This window comes from Alligator sinensis, unplaced genomic scaffold (genome assembly GCF_000455745.1).
Source record: "Alligator sinensis unplaced genomic scaffold, ASM45574v1 scaffold505_1, whole genome shotgun sequence".
Taxonomy (NCBI): domain Eukaryota; kingdom Metazoa; phylum Chordata; order Crocodylia; family Alligatoridae; genus Alligator; species Alligator sinensis.
Window position 1 is genome coordinate 2,618,944 of NW_005841940.1, and position 19,330 is coordinate 2,638,273.

At 43.9% G+C, this 19,330-nt stretch overlaps 1 protein-coding gene across 1 annotated transcript in view; it reads right to left on the reverse strand.

Annotated features, from left to right (window-relative positions):
• Positions 1 to 19,330, reverse strand: part of CABIN1 (calcineurin binding protein 1) — a 210,814-nt gene that overhangs the window by 46,930 nt on the left and 144,554 nt on the right. Inside the window, exon 30 of the mRNA XM_025199243.1 lies at positions 1 to 40. This exon is cut by the window's left edge and continues 133 nt beyond it. Coding sequence (XP_025055028.1) covers positions 1 to 40 — 40 coding nt within the window. The remainder of the gene's footprint in view (positions 41 to 19,330) is intronic.

Consider the following 19,330-nt stretch of genomic DNA (forward strand, 5'->3'; position numbering starts at 1 on the left):
CTGGGCGGTCGATCTCATCCACGGGAATGCGCCAGATTCCCTGAACAGAAAGCAAGAGAGCAAACCTCTAAAGAGTTATGCAAATCAAGAAAAGCAACCAACCAACCCCCCCACCCCACTTCCCCGCAGTTCTTCTGCGTTCTGTATATGGAGTTTCAACATAAAACAGCAGAACACTGAATTAACTAGTGCAGTGGTCCTTCAAATAAAGAGATCCAGATAATTTAAAAGTCTTCTGGATAAAAGTTAACTGCCTTGTTCTTGTCATTAAGAAATCCTGGAATTTTACAGGATCCATAGCACCCATCCCAGGTAAGTTTGTCGATAAAAATGCCAAGAGATGGTTACATTTTATTAAGCAAGTTTAGCCCGAATCTGGTCCATAAGCCATTCCAAAGCATTTTTGTCATAAAAGAACAAAACAAATATTCTGTTTTTGAACAGGTGAAAAAAATTGTCCTCATCAGATGTGGAGCTGTCAGCCCATCACTTTAGAGCCATACCTACAAACAGAGTTCTTAGGATACAGTCACATGCTTGATGATGTCTTGCTATGATTAGAGCATTAATACCCTTGGAGTAGTCAGCTTCTGGTATCTGTAAAATCAGATTCCCCCACTAGCAAATTTTAAAAATGCACTTGTGCGCATATCCTGAGGTCTCTGACAAATCTCAGAAGCCAAAGCAATCTTTGGGGAGTAGCTTAAACATTTAATAATCGTTAAGTTATAGTTTAATTTTGATTAGCTTTCATGGAGCTTGCAATGCTTAAGCAAAACCAAGAAGATTTTTTTGTCCAAGTATTTGATCAGCATAGTGTAAACTGACTAGATATTAAACAATATTAAAACTGACTAAATATGTCCAAACAATATCCACACACATGTAGTGATGATATAAATTACTCACTAGTAGTCTACAAGAGGCCAGGTACATAATACTACTGTTGCCACACCAGTATCAATCCTCTCACTACTCATTATTTCTACTGCTCGAGGATGGAAAATGCCCATCAGTAATTCTTCTAGAAAAGAATCCCCCTATTAGCTTTACTATTTAATAAGGTTGTAAAAAGAAATGTCATGATCTAAGAATGCCTGTTAGAGTGTGAACTCTGCTTTGAGAGAGAGAAACATACAAATATTTAATCTTTCATTCCTTTTTATAGATCTCCTTTTGCTATTTAAGTGGCACTCTAAATGGAAGCAAAGTTTCTTTAGAATGTCTTACAAGATAGAAATGAAGAATCTGATTACTCCAAGAAAGCCTGATCCTCAAGCACATAAAACATCTATGTAAACAGCCCATCTATACCAGATCTGTCTCCTCCATGTTCTTGGCGAATTTACATTCTTCTCTATAGGATTTATTTAAACATATACATGCTACTTTTGTCTCTTCCCAATTTAAATGAAATCCTAGTTTTGTGTTTTGTTTTTAGTTAAGTGTTTAACTAGGTAGCAAGGACTTAAATTAGGCAGAATGCACAGAAATTGCTCTACAGAATTTTCCTTCTCTTGCCTTCCCTAGCTCATTTTACTCCTGCCATCTTCCCCAATATCAACATTTACCTCGCTCTTATTCCTGCATCTTCAAGCTTTCTATCACCAAGCTCCATACCCTTATTCCATTTTCCTTCTTTCAGGTAAACAGAACACACTGACTGAAGTTGTCTGTGGCTCACCTTTGTGGCAAGACAATCACTTCCTTCCATCTCCAACTGTTTTGTGTGTTTTGTTTTTTTAAGTACTCGTTTGTTTTGGTAGCATCTTTATCTGTACAGGCAGTTCCCTGTTTCAAATACTCCAGTTACCAAGGTAGAATCTACAAGGTAGATTCTACCCTCCATGCAACACTGAAGCAAAAGCCTTTTGATTGTGCAAAGAAAAACTTCAGAAGAAGGTCTTTTGGTTGTATACAAGTCCTGCAACTATGTCTCCGTTTCCAAAGAATGAACCACCTCTGCAACAGGCATTCAAAGAGACAAAGCTCTCTAAACTGATTTCTACCAAATCCTCAAAGGATTAAAATCGACTTCAACAATAGCAACACAAACGCAGATACAATGATCTTCTCAACTGATGTAGCAGCACAATATGCAACTCATGGTTAACATACAAATATGCCATAGGAATGGAAAGCTTCTGTGTCTCTATCTGGTCTGCCACCTACTGCATCCTTCAAGCCTATTAGTAGCCCACATGGAGTCAACTTTATACACCCCGGGTAATTATACACAGAAAAATTGTAGATTATGCTAAATTAATTACATTTGTTTGTTTAAAAATTAAATATAACAATATTTGAACCTTCTTTAGAAATATATGCAGATTACTTATGTGTGGGGGTTTGTGAAGGGGGGTGTGGGTGTGTGTGTGTGGGTGTGTGTGTGTGTGTGTGTGTGTGTGTGGGGCGGGGGGGGTTGTGTGGTCTCCCCTGCCACCTTCCCGCCCATAAAGTCCCCCCCAGCAAATCCTGGGGGCTGCAGGTGGCGGCAAAAGCCAGCCCAGTTTGCCCTGCTGGTGGATGCCTTTGGGCCAGATTGAGCTGGCCCCATGCCAGGACATGGGGCTTGCAGCACTGCAGGCACCCATGTGCACCATGGTGTGGAGGGCATGTGGTAGGGGACCCCACACCCACCCACAAACCCCATACACACTCCCATACCCATCCCCTTCTCCTGCAGGCAGGAGCTCCCCTTCCCACTCACTGGCTAGACCCCAGGGAACGACATATTATGCAATTATGCGCAGTCATACGTTTTACGCATAAAATTACGCAGGTGCATAATAGCATAATTCCCTGGGGTATAACTGTAGGACATCATATTAAGAATTGGTTTCCTGGAAGCTTCCCATACTTACCAGTGCACATATTTTGGTCATACTCACCCCCCCCCCCCCACCTAATTATTACCTGGAAAATTAGATTATCATCATTTTACAAATCTTCAAAGACCCTCTTATATTTGGAAGTGGGGAGGGGAAATGTGGCAAGCCCACACCACTTAAAGAACTATTTTGTAGTACATTATATGAAATCCTCTCATCAAAACCAGAGAATAACTTTCAGGAAGTATTAGCCTCTAGCGCAGAAAGGCCAACCTTAGTATACTTCAAGATCCCAGAATCTTCACTATCAGTTCAGCCCAGTCTATATTTTGTTTGTGCTGATACAATACCCTACAACCAAACAAGGTACATTAAATGTTTCATTAATGGATTTTATAGATTCTGTATATTCATACTATACCTGCAATGTTCTGCTGTGCTAAACAAAGTAAACCAGGTTCCTTCCTTATTTTAAGCTAATTTTTGTTCATGTACTGGTGTGTGAAAAGACAGTTTAAAATGATCTACAACAACAGGGTTAAGAGAGATTTAAAGGACAGCTTCTTTGTCGTTGCTTGGACTAACTTTTCATGTGTTACTGTGCAGTAAACTGTTGAGAATTCTACAAGCGTGTGCAATCCTTTTACTTAGGGGTGCACCAATAGAGATGTTGGGGGCCGATACCGATAGCCGATTTTTAAGGAGGCATATCAGCCAATACTGAACCAACTTCCGATACAGCTGTGTGCAGCTGGTAAGTCTGTTGTGCCGGACGGGAAGGAGGGAGGGATGGGGCATGGGGGGGCAGATCAATGCCCCCTGTGGTGAGGGAGGAATGGGGCAGGCGCTGTCCAGCTGGGGTGGGGTGGGATGGAGCTGTAGCTCATCGGGGGGGAGGGGAGGGCAGCTCCTGCTGCTGCACACACCCTGGGAGGACACAGGGGGCGGGGGTCACATGTGCACCCAGCTCTGTGTGGGGCAGGTGGGCTGCTGACATGGGCTGGGGCTGTGCCAGGCTCTTCTTGGTGGGGGATGGGGCTATGGAGGTGGCTGCAACCACCCCAGATTTCATTGTAGCCCTGCCCCCAGCGCCGCTACCGCACGCCCCGCACAGCCTCAGCTCTTCCCAGAACATGGGTGGAGATGGAGCGTTGAGATGGGGCTGCGCCAGGCGCATGACAGTGGCGGCACTAGGAGTGGGGCTAGAGGGACTATGGCGAAATTTGGGGTGGCTGCAGCCCCCTCCATAGCCCCCGCACCAAGGCCAGCCCCTGCCAAAGACAGCCTGGTGCACCCCCAGCTCCAGCCCGCAGCTGTACCATGCCCCGTGCATATCTAGGGGCACACATTTCCCTCACCCCGGTGCTCTCCCAGGGTGCAAGCAGCAATGGGAGCCCCCCCCACCCTGCCCCCGGCAGCACATGCCCCCCCACACAAAGGGCATTCATTTGCTCCCCAACACCTCTTCCCTCCCCCTTCCACCACAATGGACTTACCAGCTGCATGCAGCTCTCCACACTGCCGGGCTGTGCTTCTCGCTGGCTGCGCACATGCAGGGGTATTTAATCAGCCAAATTATTGGCCACATCAGGCAGATTTCTGATGCAGTCAATTTTCTTTATAGACTGGTACTGCTCCAATATTGGACTGATGTATTGGCACACCTCTACTTTCACTCTTACTATTTCTCTACTCTATCTACCCATCTTGTGCTCAGTCTCACCACTGCATGAAAAAACTTGCCATTAAGAATCAGTCTCCTTCTTTTCTATTTATTTTGTGGTGTAGTATGCAAAACAACATATGTTAAAAGGAATTTACCCAAATTCTTTTAGCACCTCCAAATGAAGCTAGACCTCCTCAAGCTCACTTTTTTGAGTCGTGGGCCAATATACAGTCTGATTCACAGCACTTCGAGAGAGAACCCCACACATTCAGACAGAAAAGAATCTAGCTAAGTCAGTTTGGTAGAAAGCAGTTTTCTTCAGTGGTGGTCTCTGGTCTCCAGGGAACGCATTTCTGAACTCGGAACATAAACTACAATAAAGTATCTGGTAGTTTCTAAGGTCTGAATCTCAGTATTCACGAAAAGAAAACAAAGCAAGACACACATGCACCAAACAGATATGCTTGCTGAGGCTGCAGTGAAATCAACCAGGGACCAGAAAAGGAATGTTAGATAATCTGACAATTTGATAATTCAGTGAATTGTTTGAAAAATCCACATTTATTAACTAAATACTCCTTGAAGTACACGCATACAACACTAAAGACATTTTAGGCCTAGTACAAACACCAACCATTTCCAGTCCCTCTTCAGGATTTTATTACTTATAAACACCACCCAGGCCATTTGGCAGAGTTTCTTCCACCCAGACGCTGCACGGAATGTGTGTACAAAACCCTCTGCCACAGCTCTGTGCGCTGGCCACCAACTCGAGCTTAGAGGTTCTCTTCCCTTCTGTGACAGCCAAAAGAGCTGTTTACATGAAACATGGAAAGAGAAGAAATGAGAAGCTTCCAAAATTTTCAAATGCCTCCCGAGTTCCAAAATGTCCAACTGCCTTCCTGGCTAAACACTCTGCTCCCTCCTAACAATATTTACCATTCTGTTATGCACTGCTAAGAAAAGTCTGCAGCTCAGTTGAAAAACAGGGGACAAATTAAAATATACTCAGCTTTACATCCAAATAAACAAACACAAGGAATGCTGTATCAACTGCATTATTCATGTTCATATTTAATTCAGGAAAACCCTCTGGTTTGCAATGGAATTCAAGATGCTGCAAACCCAGCGTCGGGAGGGGACTTTCCCACTGAATTTAGTTCTAGCTTGAAGTAGGGAACAGAGTCCTGTGGACATGATTTAGAAATGATTTACCATGTCCCCACCACGACCATTCTGAAAAATGAGAGGAAGAACAAGCTTACTCCAGCACTTTCTGAAGGAAAGAAATTCCCTGGGGTTTAGGCATGCCTACCACACACAAAAAAGCCGATACCTCTCAACAAAATGAGGCTTCTGTGGAAAAGACTTCCTTTTGGTACTGTACAAAGTGGTCTAATAGGTTCAGTACTTGAGAATCCTGAGCCCAAGGTAGTCTTAACATCATGCACTGGGATTTCTGTTTTTAGTAATAATTTTTAACCAAGAACAGCAGGTTCTGGCCAACTCAACATGCCCCCATTCAGTTATAGGAAGCGAGACTATTACAGTGTAACCCACAGTGGAGTCAGGGCTTCTAGTTATAGTTGACTCTTGCTTCTATAAATCTCTTGGGAATGCAGATTATCCCAAAGGGAGCAGGGAAAAAGCCATGACCCCTTGCTTATAATGGCCCACAGGAGAGATTGCACATGCAGGATAAAGTAGGATGGTGCCACCCTTTTTGCCTTAGGGACACAGATAAATCTCTCATGAGGCTCTTCACTGTTCTGTTGCAATGATAAAAGTAACCCCAGAGAAACAGGACCTCCAGTACTGCAAAAACTTTCTGAGGTGGAATGTCTATGCAACGTTTATTCAGGTTACTAAATCTTATCCATAAATCAGAGTCCTAATCTATAGTCAGGATAAATCTAAAAGTAGAAGAAAACATACTGCATGAGGTGTTTGGCGATGACATTTCCAATGCAAAACTTGTTCATAGTACTAAGGAGAAGTGTAAGAATATCACGCAGGGGTGCAGGCTGAACCTTGCCTGTCAGAATATAACAGGCATGCAGGCATAAAAATTAGGAAGGTGAGGCTATGATCTGAAATGCAATTGGCTAGGTACATAAAAGGCAATATAAAGAGTATGTCAAGAGTAAGAGGAAAAGCACAGAAACCACAGGTCCTTTATGCAGTGCAATCTAGTTGGAGATGATGCAGAGAAAGGTGAAGTATGTAATGCCTTTTTACTTCAGGTTTCACAAATACAGGCAACTACCAGATGAGCACAGTTGACAGCAAAGATGGGGAAGGAGTCAAACGGCCAAGAGTAATAGGAGAACAGGTTAGGAATTACTTAAAGAAGTTGGATGCTTTCAAGACATCCGGCCTGGATGGGATGCTCTGCAGGCTACTGAATTGGTTAAGGTAATTTCAGAGCCATTAACTATCCTTTTTGACAGCTTGTGGAGGTCAGATGAAAACCAGGATGAATTATAGTGCCCATCTTAAAAGGGGAAGGAGGAGGATCCAGGGAATTACAGACCAAACAGTCAGACCTTGATACCTGGAAAGATCACAGAGAAAGTCTTCAAGGTATCTACTGTAAAGCACCAAGAGGAGAACAATGTGACCAGGAACAACCAGCATGGATTCACCAAGAGCAAGTCATGCCTGACCAACACGATATCCTTCTATGATAAGGCTTTGTAGATGTGGTGAGAACAGTGGATGTGATGTACTGGTACTCTGAGTTAGCAAGGATTTTGACACAAATCTCCCATGACATTCTCACAGAAATGCTAAGGAAATATAGACAGGATGAAAGTACTGTATGATGGTCACAAGTGTTTGGATCAGCGTGCTCAACAAGTAGTCATCAATGGTTAAATGTTTAGCTGGGATGGGGTATCAACATGGGTTCCCCAGCGGTCTCTGTATTGTTTAACATCTTCATTAATGATTTGGAAGATGGGACTGCATACATGCTTAGCAGTTTTGCAGATGGGACTAGGACCCAGAATGACCTGGATAGATTGGAAAAAAGGGTCTGCAGTCAACCAAATGAAATTCGGCAAGGACAAGTGCAAAGTCCTGCACTTGGAACGGAATAACTGCATGCACAAACACAAACTGAGCAAGGATGCAGTACTGCAGAGGAGGAGCTGGCTAGAATAAGCTGAATACGAGCCAACAGCATGCTCTTGTTACAAAGATGGCCAACAGTATACAGGGTTGTATTAATAGGAGCATCACTTGGAAATCAGAAACAATTCTTCTGCTCTATTTAGCAGTGGGGAGGCCTCACCTGGAGTACTGTGTCCAGTTTTGGGTCCCACATTTCAAGAAGGATGCGGACAATTTGGAAAGTCTAGTACAGGGCAACAAAAATGACTAAAGCTCTGGAAAGCATGACTTATGAGGAAAAGCTGAAAAAGAAAAAAAAACAAACCAAAAAACTATGGTCATTTAGTCTGGAGAAGAAAAGACAGGGGGATTTGACAAGGCTTCTAATAGCTGAAGGGCAATTATAGAGAGGATGAAGATGGGCCTTTTGTCTGTGGCTGTATGAGACGTGACTAGGAGCAGTGAGAACTAACTGCACAAGTGGTGCACAGCCAGAAGGGAGTGTGACCATGCCACTGTGTCCCCCTGGATCCAGCCTGACAATTTCCTCTAAGATACAAAAAACCCAGAAAGAGATAGTAGTTCATTGTGATTTATTTATTTTTTTTATTAGTAAAGAATAATAATATTCCTTCTTAACATCATTGCACCCTGCCCCTGCAACTATTTACTCATGAGCAAAGAAACTCACTCTTCAGTGTTCTCATTCTGACACCTCTGTAACCATTTCCTCTATTCAGATGCAACTTCTAGCACTGTGACCAGGTGCAGCTTTGAGAAGTAGTAGTGAAGAAAAACTATTAAAGCTTTCAAAAAAACCCGACTGTTTGCTGCCCATCATTACCTACTTTCTTTATATACAAATAAATACTGAGAGAGCCAGAATGCTGTCCTTTAACTATTCAGAAATCTCCACCAGTAAAGCAAATTAACATAAATTAAGGATAGGCGTGTGTACACACACACACACAATTTGCTTATATGCTTTTATAATAAGCAGTATCAGTGGAAAGAGGTGAAAGGAAATTACTGATTACTGCAACCTGTATCTACATCATTGTGTGTTATATACCGATTTAAAACAAAAAAAAAAATCGAACTGTGCCATCTCTGTAGAAGCTCAAGTATAGCTTTAAAGCTACACTTTTAAAATCTTTTCTTTTAACAGTCTCCACAACCTTGTTGATCTACTTGTTTTCCTCATGGCATCTTTCTGTAGTTATGACCTTTCTTCTTGTTTAGACAGGGACAGAATCTCAGACTTGGGGCCTGGACAAAGGGGTCAGGCTAGAACATGGTGGCTTCAGTGATTGATTGGTCTTCTATAGTTTAACCAACTTTCTCCCGCCAACAAGCACAATATAGGGCCTCGAATACAATAAGTATCTTTAGTTTTCTTTAATAGACATTATTTAAGATACGCGTTACCCTGGAATATAAATGCGACTCAGCTCGAAGAACCAGGCATTTCTGCTGGTTTGGAGACCGTTGTATCTCCATTTAAAGACTCCGCGGGCCATCTTCTCCATTCTTCCTTAATGTTTTTCTAAATTCTTTTTAGTTAGCTTCATTTTCTCCTGATTCAAGCTCTTTCCTTTTCCCTCTTTCACATTTTATAGCTCTATGATTTCTCCTTCCTTTGATCCTCTTCCAATTGTTCATATTTTTCATACAATTAGCCTCTGCATTATGGAAGCACAGAGAACCAAATCCTGGTTTCTCAGAGTAAATATTCATGGGGCTGTTTCAGGGAAAGTCTGCCAACCTCTCAGGACCACGTTAGAGAGACCCACCCAGTTTGCCACTGGTTTTCCTCATATGGCTTAACAACAGAACATCAAAAAAGTGAAGAAACAAAAATGGCATTTGGCCAGCCTGTGGCAGAGGAACAGAGAACGGTAATCTGCCTTCCACTGCACTTTTCGGAAGCAAGGATGGAAGTGCTCTACAGTTCTTAAATCCACATGGCTAAATACTGCTGCTCTTTTATATACAACATTTAGAAAATGCACGTATGGAAAGTCAGGAAAGTACACTGCTGAGTAGCATTTCTTCTACAGGAGAATAGTGCTATAGGAAAAAAAAATTATGGCAACGAGTGAAAATGCTCTACTTGCTTTTAGATCACAGCATCGGTTAGGAGGCAGTAGTAAGGGAAGATGACAAAGAACCTACACTTCGAGTTTCACTGATCCAAAAATAGCAATATTTTAATCAGAGCTTTAACATTTTGACTTCCTAGAATGATACTTCCGCAAAGCGGAACACACCACTTCTGTTCATACTGCATGCGATTGATTTTACCCCAGGAAAAGCATACCCAAACTGAATCTATTCATAGAGTGCAAAGCATGGTGGGTGGGTGTGCATCTCAAGAGACAAGATGGGGAGGGGAAAAGGGTAGGAAGAGATGAACCATCATTTCTCCTCACTGAATAAGCAATTATCTAAAACCAGAAGTTTGTTAAGAGATGATGAGTTAAGAGTTCAGACACAATTAGTGAAACAGAAACTGATGCCTGCAGATAGCCTTTTCAAATGCTAGTTTGGCTATTTGCCAATCAACATGTAGGTTTGTGTGTGGTTTTTGGTTTGTGTTTTTTTTGGGGGGGCGGGCTCACTGATTCCAGAATTGACACGTTTTTATTTTAAAGGTTCCAGTAAACAAGAGCTGCACAAGGATGACAACAGAAAAATCAGTATACGTTCCTTATTTGGAATGTGGTGGACCAACAAGAAATAGGGACAATGTATCCATTCTCCACCGCCACTGCCCTGCAAGAAGATCATCAAAAAGAGATAAGACTCTTTTAGCACTGTCAAGCTATTCTGCTCAAGAGCCAGAACCTACCTCAGAGGCACTATCCTGGTTAGTGAGCTGCACTACCCGCTGTTGTGGTTCGGTGGTAGAATCCTTGTCTGCCATGCCAGAAACCTGGGTTCATTTCCTAGACATGCATATAACTGCAGGCACTGAGGCACCAAAGGTCTGACCTTCGGATACAGCCTCCACTCTTCCACACTCCTGCCTATACAAAGGCACTTACTGTCCTGGTGACCTCTCATGCATACACCATGATCCAGAAGGAGAGCTGTACTGCCTCAGCAAGAGCTCTGGGAAGGACTGGGCATCAGGCAGACCACCCCTTCTAGAGTTCCATGGAGAACAGGAGTGATGGATGCTGCTCCCAACTAGTTCACCAGGTCAGTGACACAAGCCACTGTCTATGGGGTGGACTTCCCCTTACAGGCCCTAGGAAGGAGTCCCTGCGCTTAAGGCTATACAGAGAACACAACTGTGTCTAATCCTTCATTTTCTACATCTTCCCCCTCACTCCCTTTATTATGGGGGGGCAGAGGAAGAAAAGAGAAGGGAGAATGAAATCAAGGATATATGCTGAGAAAACAATGGGACACCAGATTGTGCAATTCTCTCTCTATTGTATGTGCAAAACGTGTTTCCCTGTGGGTAGCAGCTGGTAAACAGTGTCTCAAATGGAGAACTTTATCCAAATTACAGATAAAGACCTTTAAATAATACACTGCAATTGTTCCACAGCTTTGCTCCTTCCTTCTACCAGGTTGTCTTTTATGAATGTCTATACTAGAAGTGTTCACCGATTCTTGGCTTTATGGGGAAAAAAAGACTGATAGGCACAGACAAGGATGCCAGAAGCCTGTTCCCTTTGATGTCTATGTCTTCTTTTGCTCAAAGAATTGTCTCTGGAGTCCTTCCTCAACTACCATATGCTCATAGAGAAGACAGATGAGCAGGAGATGAATCTCTTATGCCCTAATGGAGAAGGCAAAGAGAAATATACCTCCCAAGGGCAGGGTTAACCTTTCTAGCAGCTAGGCACGACTACTTCCTTTCTACATCAGTAAGAAAACTAAAATGACTGAGGTCTTAACTGCTGTACATGGTGGTATGATTTGGGTGAACTGAGGATGTGACTCAAATACTCATTTGTCTGCCACAAGAAAGCACTTGCTGCAGCTATCAACTGCACATTGCATAGCAGCTTTGTAGAGTGGGGAGCTTATCTATCTCAACCATCAACATTCAGGTGATGAAAACTTTTCCAGGGGCTGTTGGTTGTGAGCTTACTCATAACTGAACACAATTTTAGCCTGAACTATTTCAGAATGGCAGGTGCTTTCCCCACTCATATAAAGAGTCTCTTCAGCACTTGCACCAACTCTTATCTGAAAGATAAAGGTAAGGGACATCATGGTGTCAGTGAGCACATTTCCTACCTTGTCTTACATACGAAAGAATTGTCACAACACAAGCTTTTACTAGGCTAGAGGCAAACATTTTTGGAAGGATCCAAATAAGCTGCACCACAATGAAAATGCCTTTTTCTGGTTTCATGTATATGCACATATGTGCAGCTTCCAAGATGCTTTCCTACATCTACCTCCAAATGTGCCTCTGGAAGTAGAGAAGGAAGTTGAAAGTAGCAGCAGCAGCCTGATGGTACTGAACTTACAGCAAAGAACAAGGAAAAGTGAAAGTCATAAAAGAAACAGGTTTTGTGAAATGACTCTTCATGTACCAAGTGATAAAGCTGCACAGTTTTGCAAGTTTCATGTAACCAAGACCAAGTCATCAAGCTGCACATGCAAGCAAATGCTGCATTAATCTGGTATCATAAAAAATGAAATAAAAAGGGAAAATAAAGTAAACCAAAAACATTTTAAAATCTGTACTGGGGCTCCCTCTCCCCAATCCTCCTCATCAACCAAAGGCTACATGCTTCTGACACAAATGTGGTCTACCTTCATGGTATGGGGAGGTCAAGCCTAAGAGTCTTGGGGCTGAACTGCCTGCCGAGGAAGCCATGAAGTGGTGAGCTACAGTGGTGAAACTACTGTGGAAACTAAGTGGTGAGCTACAGCTTAAAACAATGAGCGTGAACTACTCTAGTAGCTATCTGCATCAAAAACCACCACAAGGTCAGGGAAGGACGCTGGTTATTCCAAAGAAGTATACCGTGGAGGAAAGTGAACACATCCCCTACCCACTCTGTGCTTCTGTGCATTAGCCCCAGAGGCCGAGATCTAACTAACCACTAGTGAATTCGTGAACTATACTTTCACATGTGATACAGACTGAAATGTGAATTATGTCCCAAATTATTTTTCCTTTTCTTTTTTGCTTTACCATAGCTCCTAATGTACTTGTATCAAGAATATCACAAAATTGCCATAATTCTAGTTACATCCACTTCAGATGCTAAGGACAGACATTCTAAGACAGGGCTGGTCTGGCCCACCAAGGGATTCTATCCAGCCAGCAATGGGTCCCTTGGCCCCACCCGGCCCAAGAGCAGGGGGCAGCTTGGGCAGCCCGGGACCGGCCACACATGCGTGGCAGGGAGGGGGGTGGCGCAGAAGCTAGACTCTGCTTCTCAGCAGCCCCTGCAACAGCAGCTCCTTCAGGTTGCTGTTGCTAGTGTCTCTGCTGCTGCCAACCCTGGCACTGCAACCTGGGGACTCTAGCCCTGCTGCCCCACACCCACTGCTGGGGCTCTGGACACAGTGGGTAGGGTCTCCATGAAAACTGGCACAGGACCTCCCCCCCATGGGCAGGGTGTGTGGGATGGGACTGCAGGTGGGCAGGTTGCAGGCAGGGGCTAGGATTGCAGGGCAGTGACAGCATGGGGCTGGGGCCTGGGGCAGAGTGGTGATCAGCTCTGTGCATGTCCCTGCCTATAGAATTAGTGCTCATCACAGGGATGTGCAGGGAGCACACTGCAGCTCTGCCCCGGGCCCCAGTCCCATGCTGTCACCACCCCGCAATCCCAGCTCTGGTCCCTGCTTGCCCATCCCACAGGTGTCCCAGCTGGTCTCCATGGAGACCCTGCCCACCCACTCCATCTGGTACCCCCAATAATGGGTGCAGGGCAGATGGACCCAAGCTTGATAGGATAAACTGCTGCCCTGTGCTTTCCCCCCCCACCCAACCCTGTCCTGGGCCAGCACTCCCCTGCCCCTAACATAACAGCTCATTGAAATTCCTAAAGTAGCCCCCAAGCCAAAATAACTGCCCAGTCCTGCTCTAGGATAGCAGCAGAAATGTTCCACATACCAAAAGCTGGGGTCACTGTTACCAGTACAGTACTATTTAGGTGACATAACTGCCTTAAAGAAATTCAAGACAAGGGTAACAAAGGATCCCATGTTTAGGGAACAAGAGGACAAGCTAGAAATAAAAGAGCACTATTTTCCCCCATTCAAGAACAGAAAAAGTTAAGGCTGGAAATAAATCTTAAATGGTACTGCTAGTCTCATTCCCAAAAAGGTAGCTTTTCTATCCTTCTCGGAACAGCAACAGAACAATGCACAAATAGAGAAGAAAAAACCCCACAAACCAGATGTTCAAAAGTATGTAGAGAACAATACGATATGTGGAATGTCCAACTGGGCCAGAGGTAAGGAGCTGCTGCAGGCAAAAAAATCTGGGATGGTTGTAAGAAACATTAACTTCCAGCTGGGTTTGACTAAAGCCAGTAACAGAAATGCCACCAAAGCCTTCCTATCCAAGATGTCTTATCACTGTACAAGCTAGCTACATAGCTTTCATTGGTTCACTGTCACCATTCAGTCACAGGGCTATATATGAAACGAAGAGAGAGAGCAGGTTTTAATCTGACCCAGGCCTTGCAGTCTCAGTCCACAGCTGGGCTGTGGTAAACCAACTGAAGCTGAACTCAGAGGTGATGGTAGCTGGCAGACCTCCTAACTTGCGGGGAATATGGACACGTATTGTGGGGGGGGGGGGGGGGGGGCGGGAGGGAGCCATTGCTAATACTCAGAGCCAACCTCTTCCAGAGGAAGAAGGAAGAAGAGAGAGAGAGAGAGAGAGAGAGAGAGAGAGAGCCTCCCCTTCCTTGCGACTCAAATTGGCAGCCTTGGAATACTTCTGGATTTGCAGGTCATGCTGTGGATAGGAGCACTTTTCACTACCTCCATTTGATGAGAATACTGCAACTTTTTCTTTCTTATTTGGATCTGGTCACCATTATCCATACCTTTGTAACCTCAGCGCTACATTACTGCAATGTGCTCTAGGTGGGGTCCTTGATGACCACCTGGAAGCTGCAGCCAGTGCAGATCACAGCAACTTGCCTTCTGACAGGGATGGATCACCAGGAACACATTGCTCTAGTGCTCCAGTCTGTGCTGGCTTCCTGTAGCTTTCTGGGAACAATACAAAGTACTGGTTTTGACCTATAAGACCCAAATAGGCCTGAACCCTACATACCAGCATTCCCCCTTGCATTCTATCATGATTTCTAAGATTAGCCAAGAGCAACTTCTTGCAAGTACCAGCTATGCACCAACTTTGTTTGGTGAAAACAGAAGAGATCATTCTTGGCAGCTGTTTCTTGGTTCTGGAATTCTCTCCCTCTTCTGGCCTCTTAGACTGCGAGCCTGGACACCTTCAGCATTAAGACCTTTTTTAGCTTGGGCAGGCCTTCAGCAGGCCCGGTTAAGTTTAGGGCACTGTCTGGAGACTTTGTTCTATTACATGTTATTTTATTCTAATATTTGTATGTCTTCAAAACATATCTTGTTTTTATTCTGAGCCACCCTGAGCTTATCTAATAAACAAAACTAAAAGAAGCACCTGAACTTTTCAGCACTGGAAGCTATAGTATTCACTGAGACCTAACACAGATTTTTAATTTGGATCTCTGAGTAATTCATTATTCCTTCACCCTGAAACACTTTAATGCCAGACTCACACTGATGGGAGATGCTATCTCCCACTTAAATATTCACTCTAGCAGGCCAGAAACCACTCCTTTAATATAGTATTTGGAAAAAAAGCACCAAAGGCATACTCACTAACTTGAATATCCGAGTTTTTGACATGCTACTTGAGCTACTCAGTCTAATATGCAGGCTGAATGAGACATCCATCTCATTGATCAGATTTTCTATGCATGTGAAAGAGACAAGCAGTGGTTGAAGGATGGTATACTGGATTGCTAGGATCCTAAGAAAAATTACCTTCTTTTATTCAGAAGATTCCATTTTTTGTTGATAAGAAACTTTCTCCATTTTCACATCTCAATTTATGATCGTCTGCCTGAGGGCAAACACCCCATAATACTCAAGTAAACTACTGCAAAACATGAGGGTCTCTGAAAACAGAAAAGCATTCCAGGGTCGGGTGCAGAGAGAATATTCGTTATTACAGGCCAGAAAAGAACTTTTGATAGTAATGACATCCCTTCTGTATGTTCATATAAACACACCAGAAAATTGGGCCCCAATCCCACCTCATATCAAAAACCAAGTAGCATTTTGTTATATTAATACTTCTATGAGGTTTCTCTCAGAAACCTCAGAGAAAAATCCACGTGCCAGTTCAGTAGCTGACGTTTTCCTTTTGGGTACTGAGCTAACATCCAGTACTGCATTAGAAGGTAAGAGACAAAAAACACATTCTAGAGCACTTGTGATTGGTTTCCATTGCATTTTCAAGAGACCAACAGTTATACAGCATCCTCCACAACATCACACGCCACCTTACAACTAAACACACTGTAGCACTAAGCACTTAGATACAGTTACAAACTGCAACCCTGCTAAGCCTCGTGTTTTGGCTCAATTCCAACTTGACTAATAATGTTTTGCCTGACTAAAAAAACTTCACCCTGTAGTTTAAGTTTAATCTTTTGGCTAAGATACATGGAACATATGGGTTGCTCTGATTTCAAAGGGTTTGCAGTGATCTTGGAGCCCTGTTGCCCTTTGATTTTAGGGAAATGGATGGAAACACATCTTCAGATCTCTTCCCTCCTCCTCCCTCTCATCTCCTAGTGTGCAGCTTTTCCTAGCCAAGCAAACAGGCATAAAAAAATCCCTCCAAATTTGTTCCCACGTCTCAAAAACGCTTGGAAATGGTGCAACATGCATACAGAAGAAATCCCAGATAAAATACAACTTTTAATATTATGTTAACTGGGTCAGGAAACAGCCATGCTGCAATCAGGATCTGTGATGCTGATATATATAGCTGTAGCACTGACAGGGCCCAAACACAGGCAATCATTATAGCAGCTTCCATCAGAGCTCTTACTAAGAAAGACAGTAGATTGTGAACCCCAGCCTCCAAAACAGAAGACAGGAGATATTTTTTCAGCTCACTGCTAAACTTGGGAACAGGTTGGAGGGGGAGACATACTGTGCAAACTGAGACATAATGTCCAAACAATAAGATGATGGTTTCAGAGAGATGGCCATCTCTAGGAGTGTTTATTTCTCAATCCTGTTCTGTAATTTAAAATATATAAAGAAAGATGAGTACATTGCATTAGTTGGCAGGACTAGGAGACTGTAAAGTGGGAGTAATATCAAGTGGCTTGTATAAAGATCCACTGCACGACCACGGATGATTAGAACTAGTGAATTTTAACAAAAGGCCTCTGCAAGGGAACAAGAATGATGCGTCCCATAACCAATGTGTGGTCGATTATGCAGGAGCTGTTGAGAAACACATGCACCTTCTATCACTGTAGTCTGAACAAAAGTATTGGGCAGTTCAGCTGAGCACGTTGTCAATAAACTTCCTCCTACTCTAATAAAGGAGAGAAAACAAGGGCAAAGGTTAGTGGGAAAGCATTTTAATCTCAAGTCAAAATGCCTGTCAGGCACCTGTGGCTAGGATCTTCTGCTCCTTTTCTTCTTCAACATCAAATTATTACAGCTACATGTTTGTAAACAGATGAACTTGCTTATTTGAAGGTCATGGTTCTGTCTGAGGTTTCACAATCTGTTGTTGGAACAGTAAGGCTGTGCATCATAGATTAAAACCGTTAGCAGGCAGACAATGAGAGGGAAGCAGCTTATACAATACAGATAATAAGAAACAAATACCTGCACGGTAGTGATTAGGAATCAGACAGAGGCATGAACAGTGTTAACACCATTAAAGAGGAATTAAGCCTGCAAGGAAGTATAATCCTCTCCAACAGCTAAAAACCTGTACAGGAGTTTGTATAGTCCATCCTCACCAAATGAGATCTTCAAGCAAGGCTGTGGGGTTATTAAATAGTTTCTATTACCATCTTCTTCTTTCCTCAAAACAGAAATGTCTACAGAGCACTTCCTTTTCTGTCCAGCAAGTGGAGGCTCTGAACAGCAACCCTGACTGCTGCACAAAGCAAACAGAACATTCTCCTGTAGTGGCTATGCACCTCATCTCTAACCTCAAGGTACATTTCCCTTTGACTCTACAAAACTACTGCAGCTGACAGAGTTTTCATCATGGCTGTCCTTTCATTTCTCAGCAACTTTACACAACCTACCAAAACAAAAATCAAAAACGAAAAAAGCATGTCCACACCAGGGCCAGATGCTGACTTGCTTTCAAAATCTTCTAGGACCTTCCCCATAACATGGAGTAAAAAAAAAGCTTTTTTTATCCAATCACAGGATTTGGTGGAAATGCCAGACTCAGGTAAACACAGAGGTAGGAGACTGCCTAGCAATCCAGCTTAATTTGAGTGTTGCTTGATAACAATGGGGAACAAGGCACTGCAGAGGAACTATGCTTGAACGACCCTATTTACAACAATGCAAATAACAATATACATGAGAGATTTTTGATATTCAGCTAGCAGCAATATTACAACAACTTCATCTGGCACAGGACACAGCAGTGACTCAGTCAACTAAGCAAAAGAAAACATACAGTCTGCTGCTGTTTGATTTCTGGGATACTGTCAGATGAGAACTGTACACCTGAGAACAGCCAGAAGGTTTAAAGGGAGGACAGGCTCAGCCCCCAGAATTCTTCACACCGCTCAAGAAGGTAAAACCGAGGGGCAGGATAACCTGCTTAACACCATCTGGTGATCCCCAGTTGTAACATACTGTTGATATCAGCTGCATCTGGATAAACAGGATGTGGACCTGAACAGATCTCCATACAAAAGATATCCTCCAGATGCCAGGCTGATAAAGCCTCTAGAGCAGGTAGTTTAGGATATAATTTATGTGAAGAAGCTGCAGCCCAGGCCACAAACAGCATGGGGTACTTCCTTTGCACACAACATTGAGATTTTTCTTACAGTTATAAGGTACAACAGAAAGCTCAAAAGCTCTAAACATTTGCCCGGGCACAGCCGACTGGTTTTGCTACACTGCTAATTAAACTGGAATCATCTTATCCCCTTTCCCTTCAGCAGAACGACCACCACTAATGCGCTAAACAGAGCCCGCACAGCGAGCAGCTCAGTGGGGTCCTGTTCCAGGGGGAACCTCCGTTGCCGGCCGGGTGCCTGCCCCCGCCAAACCAGCCACGGGCCCACTGGAGATCGCAGTGGGGCTACTCCGGGCCTGCCCCCTCCTCTCCTTCCCCACACAAAAGCCTCCCCCTTAGCGCTCTAGGACTGAGCTGAAAACGAGCCTACTAAATAATTCATCCTCTCCAAGGGAAAGTAAACCCACAAACACGCACAGACCTCCCCCCAACTTCTCCCTCTCAGTCCTTTGTAGATTGTGCTTGGAGCAGGGAGAGCAGCTCTGCGATACCCCGCAAGCTGCGCTCCCGCAATGAGCCTCCCCCGCGCACAGCACAGGCCCCGCAGCTGCTGCGGCGGGGAGTGCCCGGGGCAGCCCAGCGCCCCCCCGCCCGGGCAGGGCAGGGCAGGGATTCCCCGTCCCAGCCCCAGGGCACCGCGGGGGCGGCCCGGGGATG